We start from the raw sequence: 17,616 nt of genomic DNA, 5'->3' as shown, positions 1-17,616 counted from the left end.
TTTCAAGTCCAAGAGTTTTGTTATTCCATGTCAGGAAACTATGAAGACCGCCTTTGTAAATCTGACTGTAAACAGATCTCGATAAAGACATATGGCAACGCCCAATTGAGTTTGGAAATCTGTTCGAATTCTACCGTTCGGCGATCGGTTAGCGAACTAGAGATACTGTGTTAGATAGACCATACAGCTTCCCTGCAGTTCTAGATAGCACGTATCAGGTTCGATGCCTGTCGATTAGAGACAATAAATTCGACTTAAATGGAACACAACACATTCAAGTCATATTTTAATCAATGTCGATAATACAGTATGAAAAACTTTACGCTACACAGACGTAATATAGGGTGTCTAGGTTCTAATTCTCATTGACGTTTTATGAGCAAAAAAAAGGTTGCCTTCATTTGATATTCAAGAACTGCGCAGTCTAGATCAGATCTCAGCTGAATATTCATAGTATATTGTAGCGTAACGCATTAATAATTGAAACTATAGCATATTTAGTGCAGAGCTTCAATAGACAATCGACCTCTGTTACTAAATGGAGCCGAATAACCCCCAAGAATCTTGCCAAGAAAATCAAACGTCGATGCAAGAGCAGCCCAGTTTCATGTCTAAGCCTAGTTTATCTACGATAACTCGTAAGCTAACGCGATTTTTGTCGACAGATCAACAACTTGCGCAAGATAAAAAGGCTCGTCTCATTGCCAAGCGAGGGAGAGTAAACATCTTGGTTTCCAATGTTCAGCGACGAAACCTTCTCTATCTCTCCGACCTATTTACTACTTTAATTGACTGTAAATGGTACTGGATATTTTTGGTTTTCTCTGCCAGTTTTCTTTCGAGTTGGCTAATTTTTGGCTCGCTCTGGTGGTTCATAACGTGGCTTCGAGATGGCCAGGAACACGGCAGCATCACCTGCGTGGAAAATGTCAACTCTTGGACTTCAGCGTTTTTGTTTTCCATCGAAACACAAACTACTATCGGTTATGGAGGAAGACAGGTAAGCAATATTGAATTCTAGGATATTGCGGAAGTGAAGTGGTTCCTCAGAGGAACTTCCCCAGCTTTTGAAGGATGAAGGACCTTTTATAGCACTGACAATGAAATTCAACAAGTTGCATTTGAAAAAAAAAATTTTTTTTGAAAAATCTTAATTGAAAAATCTTAAATGTAGTTTTTAAACAGGTTTTTATATCTTTTTGGAGGAATATTTACAGCTGTTGTTGAGCTAGCTATGTTCGACAGGATGTAAGGATTTCCTAAGGCAAAGAGGTCAAACCTAATAATCAATTATCATTCGTATTTCTAGAATAACATAATCTGGCTTATGCATTTGGAACTCCCTACTCATTAGAGCACTTTCGATGTCTCCCAAAGAGCAAACCTTCAGGCATGATGCTTTCAACGCTTCTAAAAGCTCTGAATTATCAACATTCATGACCGTTTTTTAATGTCTATATTCCTACCATTTGTAAAAAAAAGATCTTCAACTGTATGGATCTCAATCGATGTAAACTATATATTCACTTCAATTCAACTTTCATTTATCGTCTTGAGCACGATCAAATCATTCTCCGTTCCTAACCTAAAAATAGCCCAGTTTCTTTTTTCCCCAAATTAAAATCTTTTCATTCGCAATTAATTATTATCCATGGCAAGCTTTCTAAAGAATATTTACAATTATAGTAGATGGAAAGAAATTACTTATGTAAATAATAGTGCAGAAGGTAATATGAAGAAGACAGCGCTGTTAATCGATTTTAATTATTTCAAAAAATAAACGTCGAAGGAAAAGCCGGAGAAAATAATTTGACGGTTATGTAAATGACTGGTTGTAAAACTCTTAATACTTACCATTCTGAATGATAATGAAGCGTTTTTAGTTTTCGGTAGAATTCTTAAAGTCTTTTAAACATGGATTCCATTTTTCTCTCGGATTGTCTAGTCTCGAAGAGGTTACTCGTGCTGACGTTATGTCGATCAAACGCAGTCGATAAACATTTTAGCACTTGTAAAATGTACTCACATTTAGATTCAGTCCCAGTTCTTCTACTTTTTAAAGTACTAAATACAAAATACATCTAATTGCAAAAACGTTGTCATTAAAAAAAAGTAATTCAGAAGATTTTTTTAAAAACTTATATACCAAGGTTATATTAAAAATGTCAGTCTATACCTGACGTTATGTCGATCAACCGCAGTCGATAAAACATTTTAGCATTAAAGTAGTGGCGAATCCGGGGGGGGGGGTCGAAGGGGTCCACGGAACTCCCCTTGAAGGTCTGATTTTTTAGGTAATAGAAATATGTCTTATATAAATTTTGCTTAAAAGTTTCCACAAGGATAATGTTGAACACGAAATGATAGATATTTGCCGGGGATATTTGCTGTTATAATGTTTAATTTACCTTTAAGTTCCGTTACTAGATAGTAAATTAGGTGATTAGAGCCAATTTTTTTAGTCAAACATCGACTAAGCAAAAGAGAATTATACACAGTTTAAGAAACGGAACCCCCCTTTGAAAAATCCTGGATCCGCCACTGCAGTTCTTCTACTTTTTAAAGTGCTAAATACTAAATACATCTAATAATAAGATTTTTTTAAACTCATATACCAAGGTTATATTAAAAATGTCAGTCTATACCTACAAAAAAATAAGTGGTCAAACTCGGTCAAGGCGTGAGGAACGCTGCCTCTAGGAAGCACGTCCGATAAACACCGACGCTTGTCTCCGTCTGACAAACGGATACCACTATTATTGAGTGCATACAATATATAGTGAAAAACTTTGGAAGAAATTACACACGTTTGCACAAATTAGTAAGTTCAGTAGAACTCATAAGAATGTAGACCTAAAGAACTTTGCACTAATTTGTACAGTTTTGTTAGTAAATATTTCACGGAAATTTGAGCAAAGTATATATCCGTGAAATAGTGTGTAAAAGTGAAATGACAACAAAAGAACAAAATGGAATTATAGAGGGTCTACTTAGTTTGTATTAGTCTAGTGGGTATTTCACGGGTTTATAAAAACCACTCTACCTTTAGATAGTATAAAAAGAAATTGTCTAACAAAACGTACCTATAGCACGGTATACTACGTGGTCATGATTATATTCGTTGCAGAACACAGTCAATAGTTCAATTTATAAAAAAAATCTTCGTAATAATGATTTATTATGGTCCAAATCCTAGAGTAAAACTCAACATATTAGTATATTAGTGATCGACTGTCTGATAAAACTACAAACCAGAAGGCAAGGACAGGTTTTCAACTCCTGAAGGTCTTTTGTCTACTGAGCGTTGTTTACGTTTGACTAAGTAAAAATGCATTAGTCGTGAGAAGAGCTTTACTGATAACAGGATCCTCTGCGGTATGATGGTGTGATTACTGATTCTTTTATGATAACTTGGAGGTCTATGGTAATATGTTTTAGTGGGTTTATGCAGGGTTTTCCTATGTGGGAGGGGGGAGTCCTCGCTGACCTTAGCAAATCACTGACTCCTCACTCCTCTCTCCCACAATACAACAATTTAACTGACAATGAAAAGGACTGCTTACATTGGTGGTTCTTGAGACCAGCTAAAGTGCAAATCGATGAATTACTTTAGGCTTAATGTTTTCTAGTTTCAAACCACGTGTTATTCTCTTGAGAATAAGAGGTCCTTTGTTTGAGTTGTGTCTGTATTCAAGGGTTTTTTCAGTTTTCCTCCCAACGCAAAAATCAACTTCTAAAATTCAATACACCGAAGCCGTATTCATTTTTCTACCTCCCTAGTTACTATTGCTACGTCGGACAAGCTAAAATGTGTTTTTGATATACAGCATGGAACAGACACTGATTGAGAAAATTGTAAATGTCTGTCTTAGAAACAATGCATTCTAAAGGTAAATTAAGAAGAAAATCGATGACTACTTTGTCAATTGTAACGTTTTTCATTTCCTTGAGGATGGCCGAGTAGGCCGAAAGCTCGGAACATATTTATTAAATCTATGGTTGATAAGACAAATTATTATGAATGTAACAACGACCAACAAGGAACTATTTGATTTAACTATTAAAACATCTTATGAACTCGAGTTTGTTGGTCGGATATTCTGTATCCCATTGGTAAAACTACACATTGCTTGGATGGACACTCAGTGGACGAATAGCTCCCATTTATGCTCGTGTCTTTTCATGCGCAACCATTAAACAAAGAATTGATGCTCAAGGGAATAACGTCAAGGGCGGATCCAGCCAAAATTGGGGGGGGGGGGGGGTGGCTAATCGAGTTTCTTCCGAAAACAATAAAAAAGCATATAACGTGTGGTATAACGTGATAACATTACACCCAGGGTAATAGCACTTAAGTATTAAGGCGTATTAGTGCTTGGATAAATATCTTTATTAAAGATATAAATTACGTCTCTACAAGCTTGAAGAAATATCTTTAGTAATATCACTTGTTTTGAACCTGAATTTTTTTATATGTTTATACATACTTCGTGCATGGCCAGAAAAGCGTAAACCTTGATCATCCATTTCCTTTTTCTATAGATAACCACAGATTGTCCAGAAGGCATTCTATGCCTTTTGATCCAGTCTCTCACCGGTCTCAGCCTCTCAGCTTCTCTAGTCGGGCTCATATTTGCCAAGATATCCCGACCACGCCCTCGTTCGCAGACCGTGGTGTTCTCAAAACACGCGGTGATCGCCTTGAGAAACAACGCCATGACTCTTTCATTCCGAGTGGGTGACATCCGTAAGAGCCAACTTCTGGAAGTGACGGTGAAGCTCCACCTTTTTCGGTACCAGAATAAGCGAGACAACGAGAAAGTACTCCTTGATCAGATCGAGCTTCCTCTGAAGATCAGTCCAGGAAGTGAGCCAGATTACGAAGTGCGACCATTCTTCTTAACTCCTTTAACAGTCAGTCACGTCATTGATGAAAAAAGCCCCTTCTACGAGTTAAGCGCTAAGGATGTACGTGATGCGGACCTGGAATTAGTGGCAGTCTTAGAAGGCGTCGTGGAGGCAACAGGAATGGTGACACAAGCAAGGACGTCTTACCTTCCTCACGAGATACTCTGGGGACACGAGTTCTGTCCGTTGTCAATCCATACGGGCCTAGCCAATAATCGAGTGCATTTGGACTTTTCCTGCTTCGATAAAACGTATCCAGTGATTGGAAATCCTAAATGCTCGGCAAAAGAATCTCAAGAAAAGAACGAATCTCTTTACATGGCCTCGAACGGACTTGATACATTCGTGCCTGGTAAGGAACGAGCTAGCTAATGATGTACTGCCAGTTAAATGATAGAGTGAGTAATGCAGAGGCGGTACGTTGACCTCAGGCTTTCCTATGTTTTATATTCAAGACTGAAATGTTTTCTAACTCCTTTATTCTACATTATGTATATTCCTATAGTGGACGTATTGACTAGTAAACAGGCAGATAGATAACCCATACACGGCAGACAGACAGTCGGTGGACGGCAGACAGACAGTCGGTGGACGGCAGACAGAAATACAGACAGACAGTCGATATAAAGGTATCCAGACATTCGGTAGACGGCAGACAGACTGTCGATTGAAGGCAGGCAGACAGACGGTCGGTAGACGAACGTGGGTCACGCAAAATGAAATTAAGTGGTCGAACTTCAGGAGTAAGTCCGACAAATTGGTTGGTGAAAATGAAAATGAAAAGAATAGGAAAGAAGAGAATGTCACGACAAACCTATCGCTTAGCAACCGGTTAGTTTAGTAGAATTTTCAACCTTTTTTATACTAGACAACCTACAAATCACGTGTAAAAGATAAGCCTGTAAGTATTCACCCTTCAGGCGTTTCAAGAGAATTTTCTTGGGGTACAACCACGACTCAAAATCCCTTGAGATGCTAAATAACAATGAAACAGCAGCCATGAAGTAAACCAGTGCAGATAATGGGTAATGGAAAGGGATAGCTGAGTGAGGGAGTGAGTGAAAATGAAGTGAACTAGTGCAGATAATGGGTAATGGAAAGGGATAACTGAGTGAGGGAGTGAGTGAAAATGAAGTGAACCAGTGCAGATAATGGGTAATGGAAAGGGATAGCTGAGTGAGGGAGTGAGTGAAAATGAAGTGAACCAGTGCAGATAATGGGTAATGGAAAGGGATAGCCGAGTGAGGGAGCAAGAGAAAATGAAGTGAACCAGTGCAGATAATGGGTAATGGAAAGGGATAGTCGAGTGAGGGAGTGAGTGAAAATGAAGTGAACCAGTGCAGATAATGGGTAATGGAAAGGGATAGCAGAATGAGGGAGTGAGTGAAAATGAAGTGAACTAGTGCAGATAATGGGTAATGGAAAGGGATAACTGAGTGAGGGAGTGAGTGAAAATGAAGTGAACCAGTGCAGATAATGGGTAATGGAAAGGGATAGCTGAGTGAGGGAGTGAGTGAAAATGAAGTGAACCAGTGCAGATAATGGGTAATGGAAAGGGATAGCCGAGTGAGGGAGCAAGAGAAAATGAAGTGAACCAGTGCAGATAATGGGTAATGGAAAGGGATAGTCGAGTGAGGGAGTGAGTGAAAATGAAGTGAACCAGTGCAGATAATGGGTAATGGAAAGGGATAGCAGAATGAGGGAGTGAGTGAAAGTGAAGTGAACCAGTGCAGATAATGGGTAATGGAAAGGGATAGACGAGTGAGGGAGCGAGTGAAAATGAGGTTAACCGGTCCCTAACAGTGTGATGTTGGGGAAATATACACCGTGTACCATTATATAAACCATCCATATTTTACTTGTATTTCAAGACTGAAATCATACACCCTAATAAATAATTACCATGCAGACAACTGTTAGTAGAATGACGTTATTTAGTAGGCTGACAGTTGTCAGGAGACCATACACAATACAACATAACTTATAGCTTGTTTCTAGATCTATGCCATCACATATTGATGAAGTTCGTAAGGTTTGGATAGTTGTCCTGGGCTAAGCCCCTCAGATAGATCAGTAATGTTTAAAATCAAAGACCCCTAGATGAACCACTAGCTTGTACCCTAAAAAACATGTGGAGGCAGAATTTTACCAGAGCATTGGCCGAACCCAACCCTGTACCCATCACCTTGTGAGTAACCAGACATGATCACTTCGTCGCCATCTTGGAGGAACTTCCTGGTGACTCCATTACCAAGGTCCAGTGGTTTAGTGCCTTTCCAGCAGAGCTCGAGCAGTGAGCCGTAGGATTCCGGGTTCTGGAGATGAATACAATAGAATATGATTTTAAAAAGGTAATGTTTTTATGACAAGGGACGAGCACGTGGGGCTTTTCATTGTTGCTGTACTGTCTTCAATGCTGGCTCCCTCTTATAGCATGTGCACGGTAAGGCATGCCGCAACACTGAAATGGCTTTCCTTCGTTTACGAGCAGAGCGCTTTTGGTACGAGTGGGAACTGTAAGGTACCTACTTAAAGCACGTACACGGTACCACATGCCGAAACATTAAATTGGCTTTCCATTATTTTCGAGTAGAGCGCTTTATGCTTAAGTGGGGAACGTGCGGTACCTACTTATAGCACGTACACGGTACCACATGCCGCAACACTGAAATGGCTTTACTTTGTTTTCGAGGAGAGCGCTTTTGGTACGAGTGGGAACTGTACGGTACCTCCTTATAGCACGTACATCGTACCAAATACCGAAACACTGAAATGGCTTTCCTTTGCTTTTGAGCACAGCGCTTTTGGTATAAGTGGGAAACGTAAGGTACCTGCTTACAGCACGTGCCAGCACCAAATGCCGTAACACTGAAATGGTTTAGCTACGGTAAGGGGCATTATAAGAATGCACTACAGCTATTAGAAAAGGTTCATGAACGCCGATTTACACGCTATGATTTATCCTCACAACTGTCGCCCGCACTCCGCAACGACAGGAATTGCTTCGTGTGAATCGACTGTCCGTCTTGGAATAAGCATATTGCGCGCGACAGTTATAAGTTTGTTTGTTTTTTTTTTTTTTGTTTTCGATTATGTATTTTTTAGTATTTCTTAGTTTTTTATTGTTTTAATTTTCAGAGGGCCACTGGGTTTTCAGTACGATGTGTTTTATTGTAACTGTTGTGTGTCCCCTCTTTAAATAAAGTTTTATTATTATTATTATTATTATTATTATTATTATTATTAGAAAAAATCTTACCATTCGAAAAGCCACAAACTATTATAACGGGCTTATTGACACTTGCCTGGAAAGACAACGCGCAAATTTTCGGCTTCATTTTAGGACTGGCGTTATCATAAACCGAACTACCATAAAAAGGCATTACTTGAAGGCGATTGTAAATTATTTTAAAATTGAATACACCAGTTTTGCATTCGATGAATACCGCTGTTTTTGAAGACTACATACTCATTTGCACAGGCTTAACATTGTTTATAAGTGAGCTATTTACAAATACCATTAAAAGTCCGTCGGGTTTCGAAACATTGGTATTGTTCAAGCTGCATATTCTTCGCATTTCAGGTGACTTTTGCAAATGATTTGCTCTTAAGTGAGGCTGGGCCTGTGCAGATGAGTCTGCGGTCTTCAAAATCAGCGGTATTCATCGAATGCGGCAGGTGTATTGAATGATACGAGTGATGGACAAACTGACTAGAATGATAAAATGAAACCATAGGCGTTTCAGAAATTTGGAAGTAACTCCTAATAACATAGAGGCAAGAGATCAATTTGAATGATTACTGGCATATTCTGAATCTATATCCTTATAATAAGAACATCAGCATCCATGAGGGCGGATAACAGCCGTTGCTCATAGCCGCAAGTTCCATCACCGATAATGGATTCAAATGCAAGATCAGTGTAGATTAATGAGCGGGGAGATTAGAGACACTGATCAAACAGATGAAGAGATACGGTAATATGTTTAGCTGTATGGATAACAAATAACACGTATTGTACCATATCAAGATAATATCATGACACAAAGATAAAATAAAAAGCGATAAGATGAATAGTCAAAAGAAAAAAAAAAAAAGAAAAAAAAAAACGCGCTTCCAAGGCCATAGACGTCACATCCGGTAATAGCTGCGTTTTTAATGGCTTGTATAATCTTGGAGGTTGTTTTGTTCTCTTGTTTTCTGGTTTCATGTCATAGAAATAGTCAAATACAATAGTTTGAAGACTTATTTTCACATGTTTTGACTTAACATCCTAAATCAACCGCTTGTTTGCCCCCAGTCAACTCCAAAACTTCACGTGATTGATAGTAAGCAATAAACAGCGTATTTTTCCTCGTTTTATAGCTATGACTGAGGTAAGATACGGCACGGTCACAGAACGGCTGCTTTCTTACTGATACGAAATCTGTTCGATTAGCTGAGGAATTATCTTGCGCACTGTGATTGGTTGAAAGGATTTCCGTGCCGTTGTACTTATATTCGTAACTGTTTATTTTAAGGATAAATCTTACCTCTCCACTAATAGTGCCAGACCCCATCAGGTCACCTGGTCGAACGTTACACCCTGTCACAGTATGATGGGCAAGATGCTGCTTCTGGGTCCAATACATATTCTAATATGAAGAGGGGAAAAAGAGGTGTTAAGAAAAACATTTGCTGAGAAGATTCGAAAAGAAAGGATCGAGTAAAAGAAAGAAAGAAAGAAAGAAAGAAAGAAAGAAAGAAAGAAAGAAAGAAAGAAAGAAAGAAAGGAAGGAAGGAAGGAAGGAAGGAAGGAAGGAAGGAAGGAAGGAAGGAAGGAAGGAAGGAAGGAAGGAAGGAAGAGGAAACGATGACATCAAGAAGTTTTATAACTGATGGCAATAATTTACCTTGTAATTCGTTTTACATATGACAGCAGGGTTTGAAAGACCTTCACCTGAAGTGAATAAAATATGAAAACATTACACCAAACCAAAATAATTATGTTAGAAGTATTTTTTCTCAATAAGAGAAACTTAGAATGCCATTTAAGGCTCCAGTAATACAATTTTTAAAATGTTACATTCTAAAGCTGAAAAATTAAAATTTCTCTGCGTAATACTACTTTACTACTTCGCTGCACACTCTGATTCGTTCCAAACTGCGTCACCCCTCAGATAAATAAAGTGGGTTTTTGACGCTTTCCCAAAGTTCAAGTTTCTCTCAAACTTTGCAAAGAAATGTAAAAACCAATATTGACAACATTTTATTTTTGTTACATTTAGTAATATGGCATTCAGGAAGTGCTTTTTCAAAGGTTTTTCAAGCTTTCATCACTCCTTGAGGCTGTATTGGAGAACTGTCTCACCATTAAAAACTATGTCGTATTTCAAAACTTACAATGTATGCTTAGAGCAGTTTTCGTATGACTGTGAAGAAGCCATATGTGTGCTTTACCAAGACCGTAATGTTTTCTAGAGCTTTGGTTGGCTGAATTTTTCTCTCCCGTGTTTTGGGTATTTGATTGGATAGAAAGTAAATTCTTGTGTGATGTGATTGGTCTGGCGAATCCCTTGCCGTGTCATGACCGTGTTCGTGCCGTAAGCTTTTCACAGTCCGTACAAAAACTGCTCTGTGTAGGATTTCAAATTATTACAAACATAGTCGTGGTAGACATTCAACAAGATTAACATTTACAAGGTTTACAATGGACCTACATTTAAGAGCTACTTCCAAATTGATGTTAAATGTGTAGGGATCTGAGTGCTGGAGGTATGGTAGAGGTGTTGGGTCCTGTGAAGAAAAATTACTAGTAAGATACAAGTACACTATATCACTATCTAGGAAGTAAAATTTGTAAAAATGGTTTGTAAATTCTCATTGAATGAGACAAATTCTATGGATCTAATTCATTGTTTTCCCATGTAAGTTCACATATGTTTTTTCCAAGATAAACAGTTCTTAAAGGAAAATAGATTTTCATTGGGGGTGGGGGAGCGTCTTTTTTGGGGAGGGGGGAGGGTGAGGGGAGGACTGGGGGATTCACAGTAAACTTTTGAAAAATGGTTGCAACCCTCACTATTTCACTCAGTAAGAGATTCATGACCCTCCTATTAAGTCAACAACAGCCTTCTTTGAAATAGAAAAGGTTTGACCCTCTACAAAAATTCAAATTTTTACTGATGACTCTCCCCTCTACAGCCCCAACCCCCCCCCCCCCCCCCTACCCAAATGAATGATGTTTTTTCCCTAAATCAAAATCAAAAAGGTTTAGTTACCAACCTGTACAGAGTTTGGAATACTGAAGGGCTGTAGTGCTTCCATGGTAACCACCCAAGGTGAAATGGTAGTGGAAAAGTTTTTGGCCAGGAAGGGACCAAGTGGCACGTACTCCCACTTCTGGATGTCGCGGGCTGAAAGATTTTGAATATTATTGCCAAAGACACACAGCTGTATGCATCTTCAGACATTTGTATCTCAAGCTGTGAGATTTTGAATACCAATTTTTTTTGGCATTGTAAAAGACATTTTCATCTTAACTGACATTTGCAACTCAAACACCTCAACATCTCTCCAACTGTATGATATTACTATGAAGAAGACACCAACAAGTACAGCCTGTAGCAACATGCTCTTCCATGTGCCATGTTTGAGCATTATACAAGGCGCGGCACAAGGCAACCATGTTTATTCTTATGATTCAAAAAAACTTGGTTCCAGGCTGGTAAAGGAGGAGGGGAGGTACTGATCAGTCAAATCATGTTTGGGGGGGGATGGGAAATTGTACTTTATAAATCAGCCTTATTGCAGTACAGTAGCAATTACTCACCACTCCAGTCATTCATGAGCACCATCCCAAATATATGGTCTTGTGCCTGAAGAACAGCAATAAAATAATAATAATATATACTATAATACTGATAATATAGGTACACAACCCATGGATCATCTGCCAGACATATCCCCAGTTGTTGCACAACTGTTCAGTTTGTCAGATAGAATTGCAAGTATATTATCTACTTTGATATTCTATCTGGTAGTCTTCCACAGTAGACATACAAAGATTAATGTACATGTAGTAACTTACCTTGTCAATGGATATTGGTTCACCCAAGTTGTTTGCGGGACCGACGAAAAAAGCCTGTCAAAGAATATAAAAAATGCATAGCTGTTACAATATTTAATAAACAATTTGAGTGGCAGCGCAAATGGTCTACGAGTCAATAGCAAGACTTCATGGGCTATTGACTTGTAGACAATGAGAGCCAGAGATCTAATTGGTTCAGTATAAACCTACTCTAACTTATTGGTCAAATAAATGAATACGAACATTGTTGAAATTAGGTTCAAATAATTTATTTTTGCATCGTTTTGGTTTTCAGGACTGCTACTCTTTGCAACTAGTGGTCAATCACTAATAAACCAATAGTAGCTTAACCCATTCTCGTACCCAAAGTTTTCTCAGCTTTCTAACAAAAGATCCAAGGCACTGGTAACACACAAATTGGCCGCTAATTCAATTGTTGTAATTTTTAGCATAATCATCTGTTTTGATCGACTCCGACGAAGGACTAACGTCCGAAACGTCAGTCTACTATCTTTCGTACTTACGGTGATAAAATTATCTACTACGACACATCTGTTTCCAGTTCGCTGATTTTACAGTCAACAGTTGAAATTTGAATACTTTACCATTAATCACAGACAAATAAACTGTTCCATAAACAATGTACAGCATAAAATAATTTAATAAGCTTGATTGTTTTTCTTTTTAAGAAAAAAACAATTTGAATTTATTAATATTATCTAACCACCTAGAATCTGGGTCTTCAGGTTTGGGTTTTACCAGAGCCTCGATTTTTTGGTGACAAGTGTCTCACAGTGCAGCATTTATGATAGACCATGAGTAGGTTAATACTAAAAAATAATAATACACTTTGTGTGGAGGTACTCAAATTAAAAAACCTACCATTTCCATCTCAAAGTCTAACAGCTTACAAGGTCCAAATACCGGTGGCTTGGCTAAACACAACACAGGAATATTAATAAATCAAACAAACAAATATATAAGAAGATGTATGCAGGAAAAATGAATGAATGGATGGATGAATGATGAATGATTAATGATGAATGGATGGATGGATGGAGGGAGGGAGGGAGGGATGGATGGATGGATGGATGAAGGGAGGAAGGGAGGAAGGGAGGGAGGGAGGGAGGGAGGGATGGATGGATGGTTGGAGGGAGGGAGGGAGGGATGGATGCATGCATGCATGGAGGGAGGGAGGGAGGGAGGGAGGGAGGGATAAATAAATGAATGGATGATAAATGAAGGAATGAATGATACAGGCTGTAAATTAACGAATGAAGAGTCAAATAAAAGAAATCATTAATGAATGTATACTTCGATAACTGCACAAGGAAGAGTTTCTTACTGTCATCAGCACGTGTTTGTCCTGATGGTCTCCTTACAGGGGTTCCAGATACAACGACTGACGACGCACGCCCATGATACCCTACTGGAAGATGTTTCCTATAAAAAAAAAACAGTGAAAAACAGGTTACCTCATCCGTGCTAGTCTAAATAAACCAGGGCTTTGTAATGCATATAAATCAGTTATCATGATTTGTAAATTAACATGAATAAAAAATATTTTTTAATGATGTTAAGATCTAGAGTATTGCAATAGTCAAAACACATACCAGTTTGGCATAAGAGCATTTTCTTTACCCCTAAACATGGTACCAACATTTGTAGCATGGCTAATAGAGGAATAAAAGTCTGTGTAGTCACCTATAGCATTACAGGAATACAATATTAGTATTTGATTGATGGTTTGCAACCATTTCCTTTGAAGAGAGTCAACAGACAAAAACATGGCAGCCACTTATTGGTGGTATTAACAAAGAAAGCTAAAGAGAAATAGTTCATTAAAAGCCACCAACATGAAAGCCTTATCGTACAGTAATTAAAGTGCAAACAGAGTAATTAAAGTGCAAAAATGCTTGTGATTAGCATTTCAATGATGGTCAATCAAAGAATTAGAAATAGAAAAACAATATTTTGAGGGAAATGTTCAACTGAATAAGCCTGAAGCGAAATGATGTTTTATCTCCGACTCTATACCATAATAGTCTTTAAAATTCTTTCATATTAAAATTTTTGATCCCTTAGAGAATACAGGAACAATAGCCATAATTAAAGAACAAAAGCAATGTGAAAAGGATTATGGTCTAGAGACGAGGGTAAAACGTCATCTCGATTCAGGCTTCTTAAAGATTTTAGAAGAGATTAGATTATTTAAAGCTTTAATTCAGTTTAAAACATTTCTTGAGATAAATCATATTTTTTTATTTCAGTTCCTCGATTGATGGTCGTTGAAATGCTAGTCCATGAATGGGACATCACACTTTGTAGGTCACACTTGGACAATAATAGTAGCGACTTGGACAGAAACTAGATGAACAGCTTTGTATAAGTTCAGCTTGTAAAAACCATTACTCTTGCTCATATCCTAGTATGATTTATTCCACCTGCATGGGTATTCCCCCATGCGGATGGATGGATATTTCCTGGAAATGTGTAGTTGCAGAAAATATCCATACCCAACCACAGAGGGAATTCGTAAAAGGACTCGCATAACCCAGGAATTTCAATTTTCTTCAATACAAACTCTGTTATTTTGTTCTTTCTCTGACCCCCCTCCCTCCTGAATTTCCAATTCCCTTGGTGGGGTACGTACGGATATTTTCTGGAACAACACATTTTTTCCAAATTATCTCAAGTCAGTTACCTATGCTTGCAGGAAGATGCATAGTTGCCTTGTTTTGTGGAATAAGACACCTAAAAAGATTAAAAACAAGGCTGTTAAATGACTTACATATAAAAAACTAAATTTGCTACTTCCTACTGCAATAGTCTCCTTCACAGTTCACTGCGCCATCTTGAAAGGTAGCCGTGCCTTTGCATCGAAGCGAGATGAACAGCAAGCTTGCAATGATAGAGACATGTGATAAATAATTGTTCAAGGTGTTAAAAAAAGGTCTCTATCATTGCAAGCTCCCCGTTCATCTCGCTTCGATGCAAAGGCACGGCTACCTTTCAAGATGGCGCAGGGAACTGTGAAGGGGACTAATGGTGTGTTACTGAATGGACTGTCAACTTTTGAGGAATATTAAAATACAAGCACATGTCTTCGTAGAGCTGAAAGCACTGAAGTTGAACGTTCATAGGAAAAATGAAACAGTCTTTTTTGTTATTTTGTGTGCTTGTTATTTCACAAGAGAAATATAAAAATAGTTTTCTGTGTTTGATACTCTGATCAAAGCATTTGGGATGTTGAGATAACACTTTTCCTACTATTCTCAGTCTTCTCTCTGCATCTTGCATGTTTTGATCAGAGTATCAAACATTGAAAACTGTTTTATTGTATATTAATTGGATCTAAGCTCTTACCTTGAGCGTAGTTCTGTATTATCTCGAAGAACAGCCTAATAAATGAAAAGTCAAATATCTCATATACAATAATTAAAAGAAAACATTTAGTAAATGACAGAGTTATTGCTCTATCTAATGGTGGTGAGAATGCAGATGTTATAATAGACCAGTTTCAAATTCCAAATTACTGCTGTGTTTCTTGATTATAGACTCATTTGCACAGGGTTAGCCTCGATTTTGTGAAGAATATTCATATGTTCCAGTCAAGGTCCGCCGAGTTTCAAGGTGTTTGTATCGTTGAAGTTGTGCATTCTTTACTTTACCGTTGGTATTTGGAAATATTTCGACACTGATACGAGACTAACCCTGTGCAAATGAGTCTGTAATCAAGGAACACAGCGGTAATTTGGAATTCGAAGCTGGTCTATTATAGTACCTCATCTTTAGAAAGTATCTTTTGTAAGGTTGCTCTTGTTTCTTTCCAAGCAGCAGGACCGAGACTCATAAATGAATTTAAGGTAGACTTAAAAAGAAAAAGAAAAAAGAAGTTAGCTATCTCAATGAGGATGTGCGAGTCAAATAAATAAATAAATAAATGGGTGAATGAATGAATAGATTGACAGAAAATAATATATATACATGTACATAGTCATTAGTATGAATATTAAATGAATGGGAGGATAAAAGAATAAATGGATGGATGGATGGATGGATGGATGGATGGATGGATGGATGGATGGATGGATGGATGGATGGATGGATGGATGGATGGATGGATGAATGGATGGATGGATGGACAGACAAAATACATATAGTTATTAATATGAATGAATGTATACATGAATGAATAGATTGCTGAAAAGGATAGATGGAAGATGGATGGGAGGACAAAATGAATAGATGGACGAATAAATGAATGCATTGTACCAATAAATCAAAGGATGGATAGATGGAACGAATAATCTATTAATGACCAATAAATAAATGAAAGGAATACCTAGGGAGATGGGTGGATTTATGGATGAATGGAAGTAATTAATTAAATACCAAATGGAAAAATGAATGGATACATTGGAAGCCTGAGTTCAAGAATCATGAATGCATGTCAAATAAATATACATTTTAACAATCTCTAACACAAAAAACTTACATCTACACAACAAAAATCAATAACTTACTTGTTTCAAAACATCTTGGTTTTGCCGCATGACCGGGCCATCAAAAAGATGTGCAACCTGACTGATATCTAAAATATAGTCACCAATTGCTACTCCTATCCTTTGTTTAGACTGTATAAAATATGGAAAAAATAAAGAATTAAGCTTACTTGGCCCATAAAAAGATAGTAAGTAAATACTGCCTACAGTAATACATAGAATTACACACTAATTCCATTGTTTTTTGTTGTCTTATTTTGACTGTTAGTAACTAATCATATGACTTTGTATAACAGCCTAAATAAAACTACTCTAGTAAGCTAAGTATTCTCAAAAAATAAATAAGAAACAAAAAAGCCTATAAAATGAGATTATGCAAAATTGCTATGGCCTTTATGAACATGTGCCTTCAATACACGTTTTCTTACGTTATCAGCCGTAGAAAAGACCCCATAAGGTAGGTTTTGGATTGGAAAATGACTTTCTGCAGTAACTTCTACAAAAGACATGATAATTTTTGAGGAAATCTTCAAATTTCTATTGATTTTCTGGTGAAATCCGTCGATCCACGTTGCTGCTGGAGGTGTGTGTGCATGAAGGCTGGGTACTAATACCACAGGTAGCCCAATACACCAAATTTTGATAAAAAAACTAATAATTAGTTAAAAAAAGATATTATTTTTCAAAAGGATTTCATAAGGATTTCTTGTGTTCAATTTTGTTAACATTGAAAAAAGGGAAAAATCAAGCTTTCTCTGAAAAGGATTTTTTGTAAAGATTCCCCTTCCCCTCCCTCCCTCTCTCGGTAATGCTTACGTAACTTACTTAAACATCCTTAAAACAGTTATCTATGAATGCTTATAAGTTTTTTTAGAGTATTTTTTTTAGTCCTAGATTTCTTATGATTTGTAAAACAATAGTAAACTGCATTGTAACAAATTTGCCCTACTCATCCCCGGTGCGTATATATCGTAGATCGAATGATGGCATTCGAATTGGTTCCACTATTTTTCCTTTTTTCTCTAGTGTCATTAAAATTATAACCTTCTATTTCTATTGCTTCGTAAGAGAGAGCACCCCACTTCATTCCACTGACTTTTGCCAGGTGGCAAATATGTCCCTCCCCCCTCCCAC

General features: G+C 37.5%; 2 protein-coding genes across 2 annotated transcripts; one reads left to right on the top strand and one right to left on the bottom strand.

The window, feature by feature from the left end:
• The first annotated feature begins 538 nt into the window (after window positions 1-538).
• On the top strand, window positions 539-6,821 carry LOC116295460 (G protein-activated inward rectifier potassium channel 4). The gene is made up of 2 exons (XM_031703272.2): window positions 539-1,000; window positions 4,543-6,821. Exons 1-2 carry the CDS (start codon window positions 539-541, stop codon window positions 5,278-5,280), a joined length of 1,200 nt encoding a protein of 399 aa, XP_031559132.1. The 3' UTR covers window positions 5,281-6,821.
• A 3-nt stretch (window positions 6,822-6,824) lies between these two features.
• LOC116295459 (fumarylacetoacetase) lies at window positions 6,825-17,069 on the bottom strand. Its single transcript, XM_031703271.2, has 15 exons — window positions 16,911-17,069; window positions 16,504-16,614; window positions 15,762-15,848; window positions 15,344-15,378; window positions 14,682-14,731; window positions 13,591-13,681; window positions 13,323-13,420; window positions 12,860-12,912; window positions 11,978-12,031; window positions 11,720-11,765; window positions 11,173-11,303; window positions 10,608-10,683; window positions 9,801-9,847; window positions 9,441-9,542; window positions 6,825-7,223 (listed from the first exon to the last, which is right to left on the bottom strand). The coding sequence occupies exons 1-15, from the start codon at window positions 16,989-16,991 to the stop codon at window positions 7,029-7,031; spliced, it is 1,257 nt and encodes a 418-aa protein (XP_031559131.2). The 5' UTR covers window positions 16,992-17,069; the 3' UTR covers window positions 6,825-7,028.
• Window positions 17,070-17,616: the final 547 nt, after the last annotated feature.

The sequence above is a fragment of the Actinia tenebrosa genome, unplaced genomic scaffold (assembly GCF_029948245.1).
Source record: "Actinia tenebrosa isolate PJP-AT-01 unplaced genomic scaffold, QUT_ActTen_1.0 PGA_scaffold11__36_contigs__length_13525064, whole genome shotgun sequence".
Taxonomy (NCBI): domain Eukaryota; kingdom Metazoa; phylum Cnidaria; class Anthozoa; order Actiniaria; family Actiniidae; genus Actinia; species Actinia tenebrosa.
This window is presented reverse-complemented; position numbering and strand designations above follow the sequence as displayed.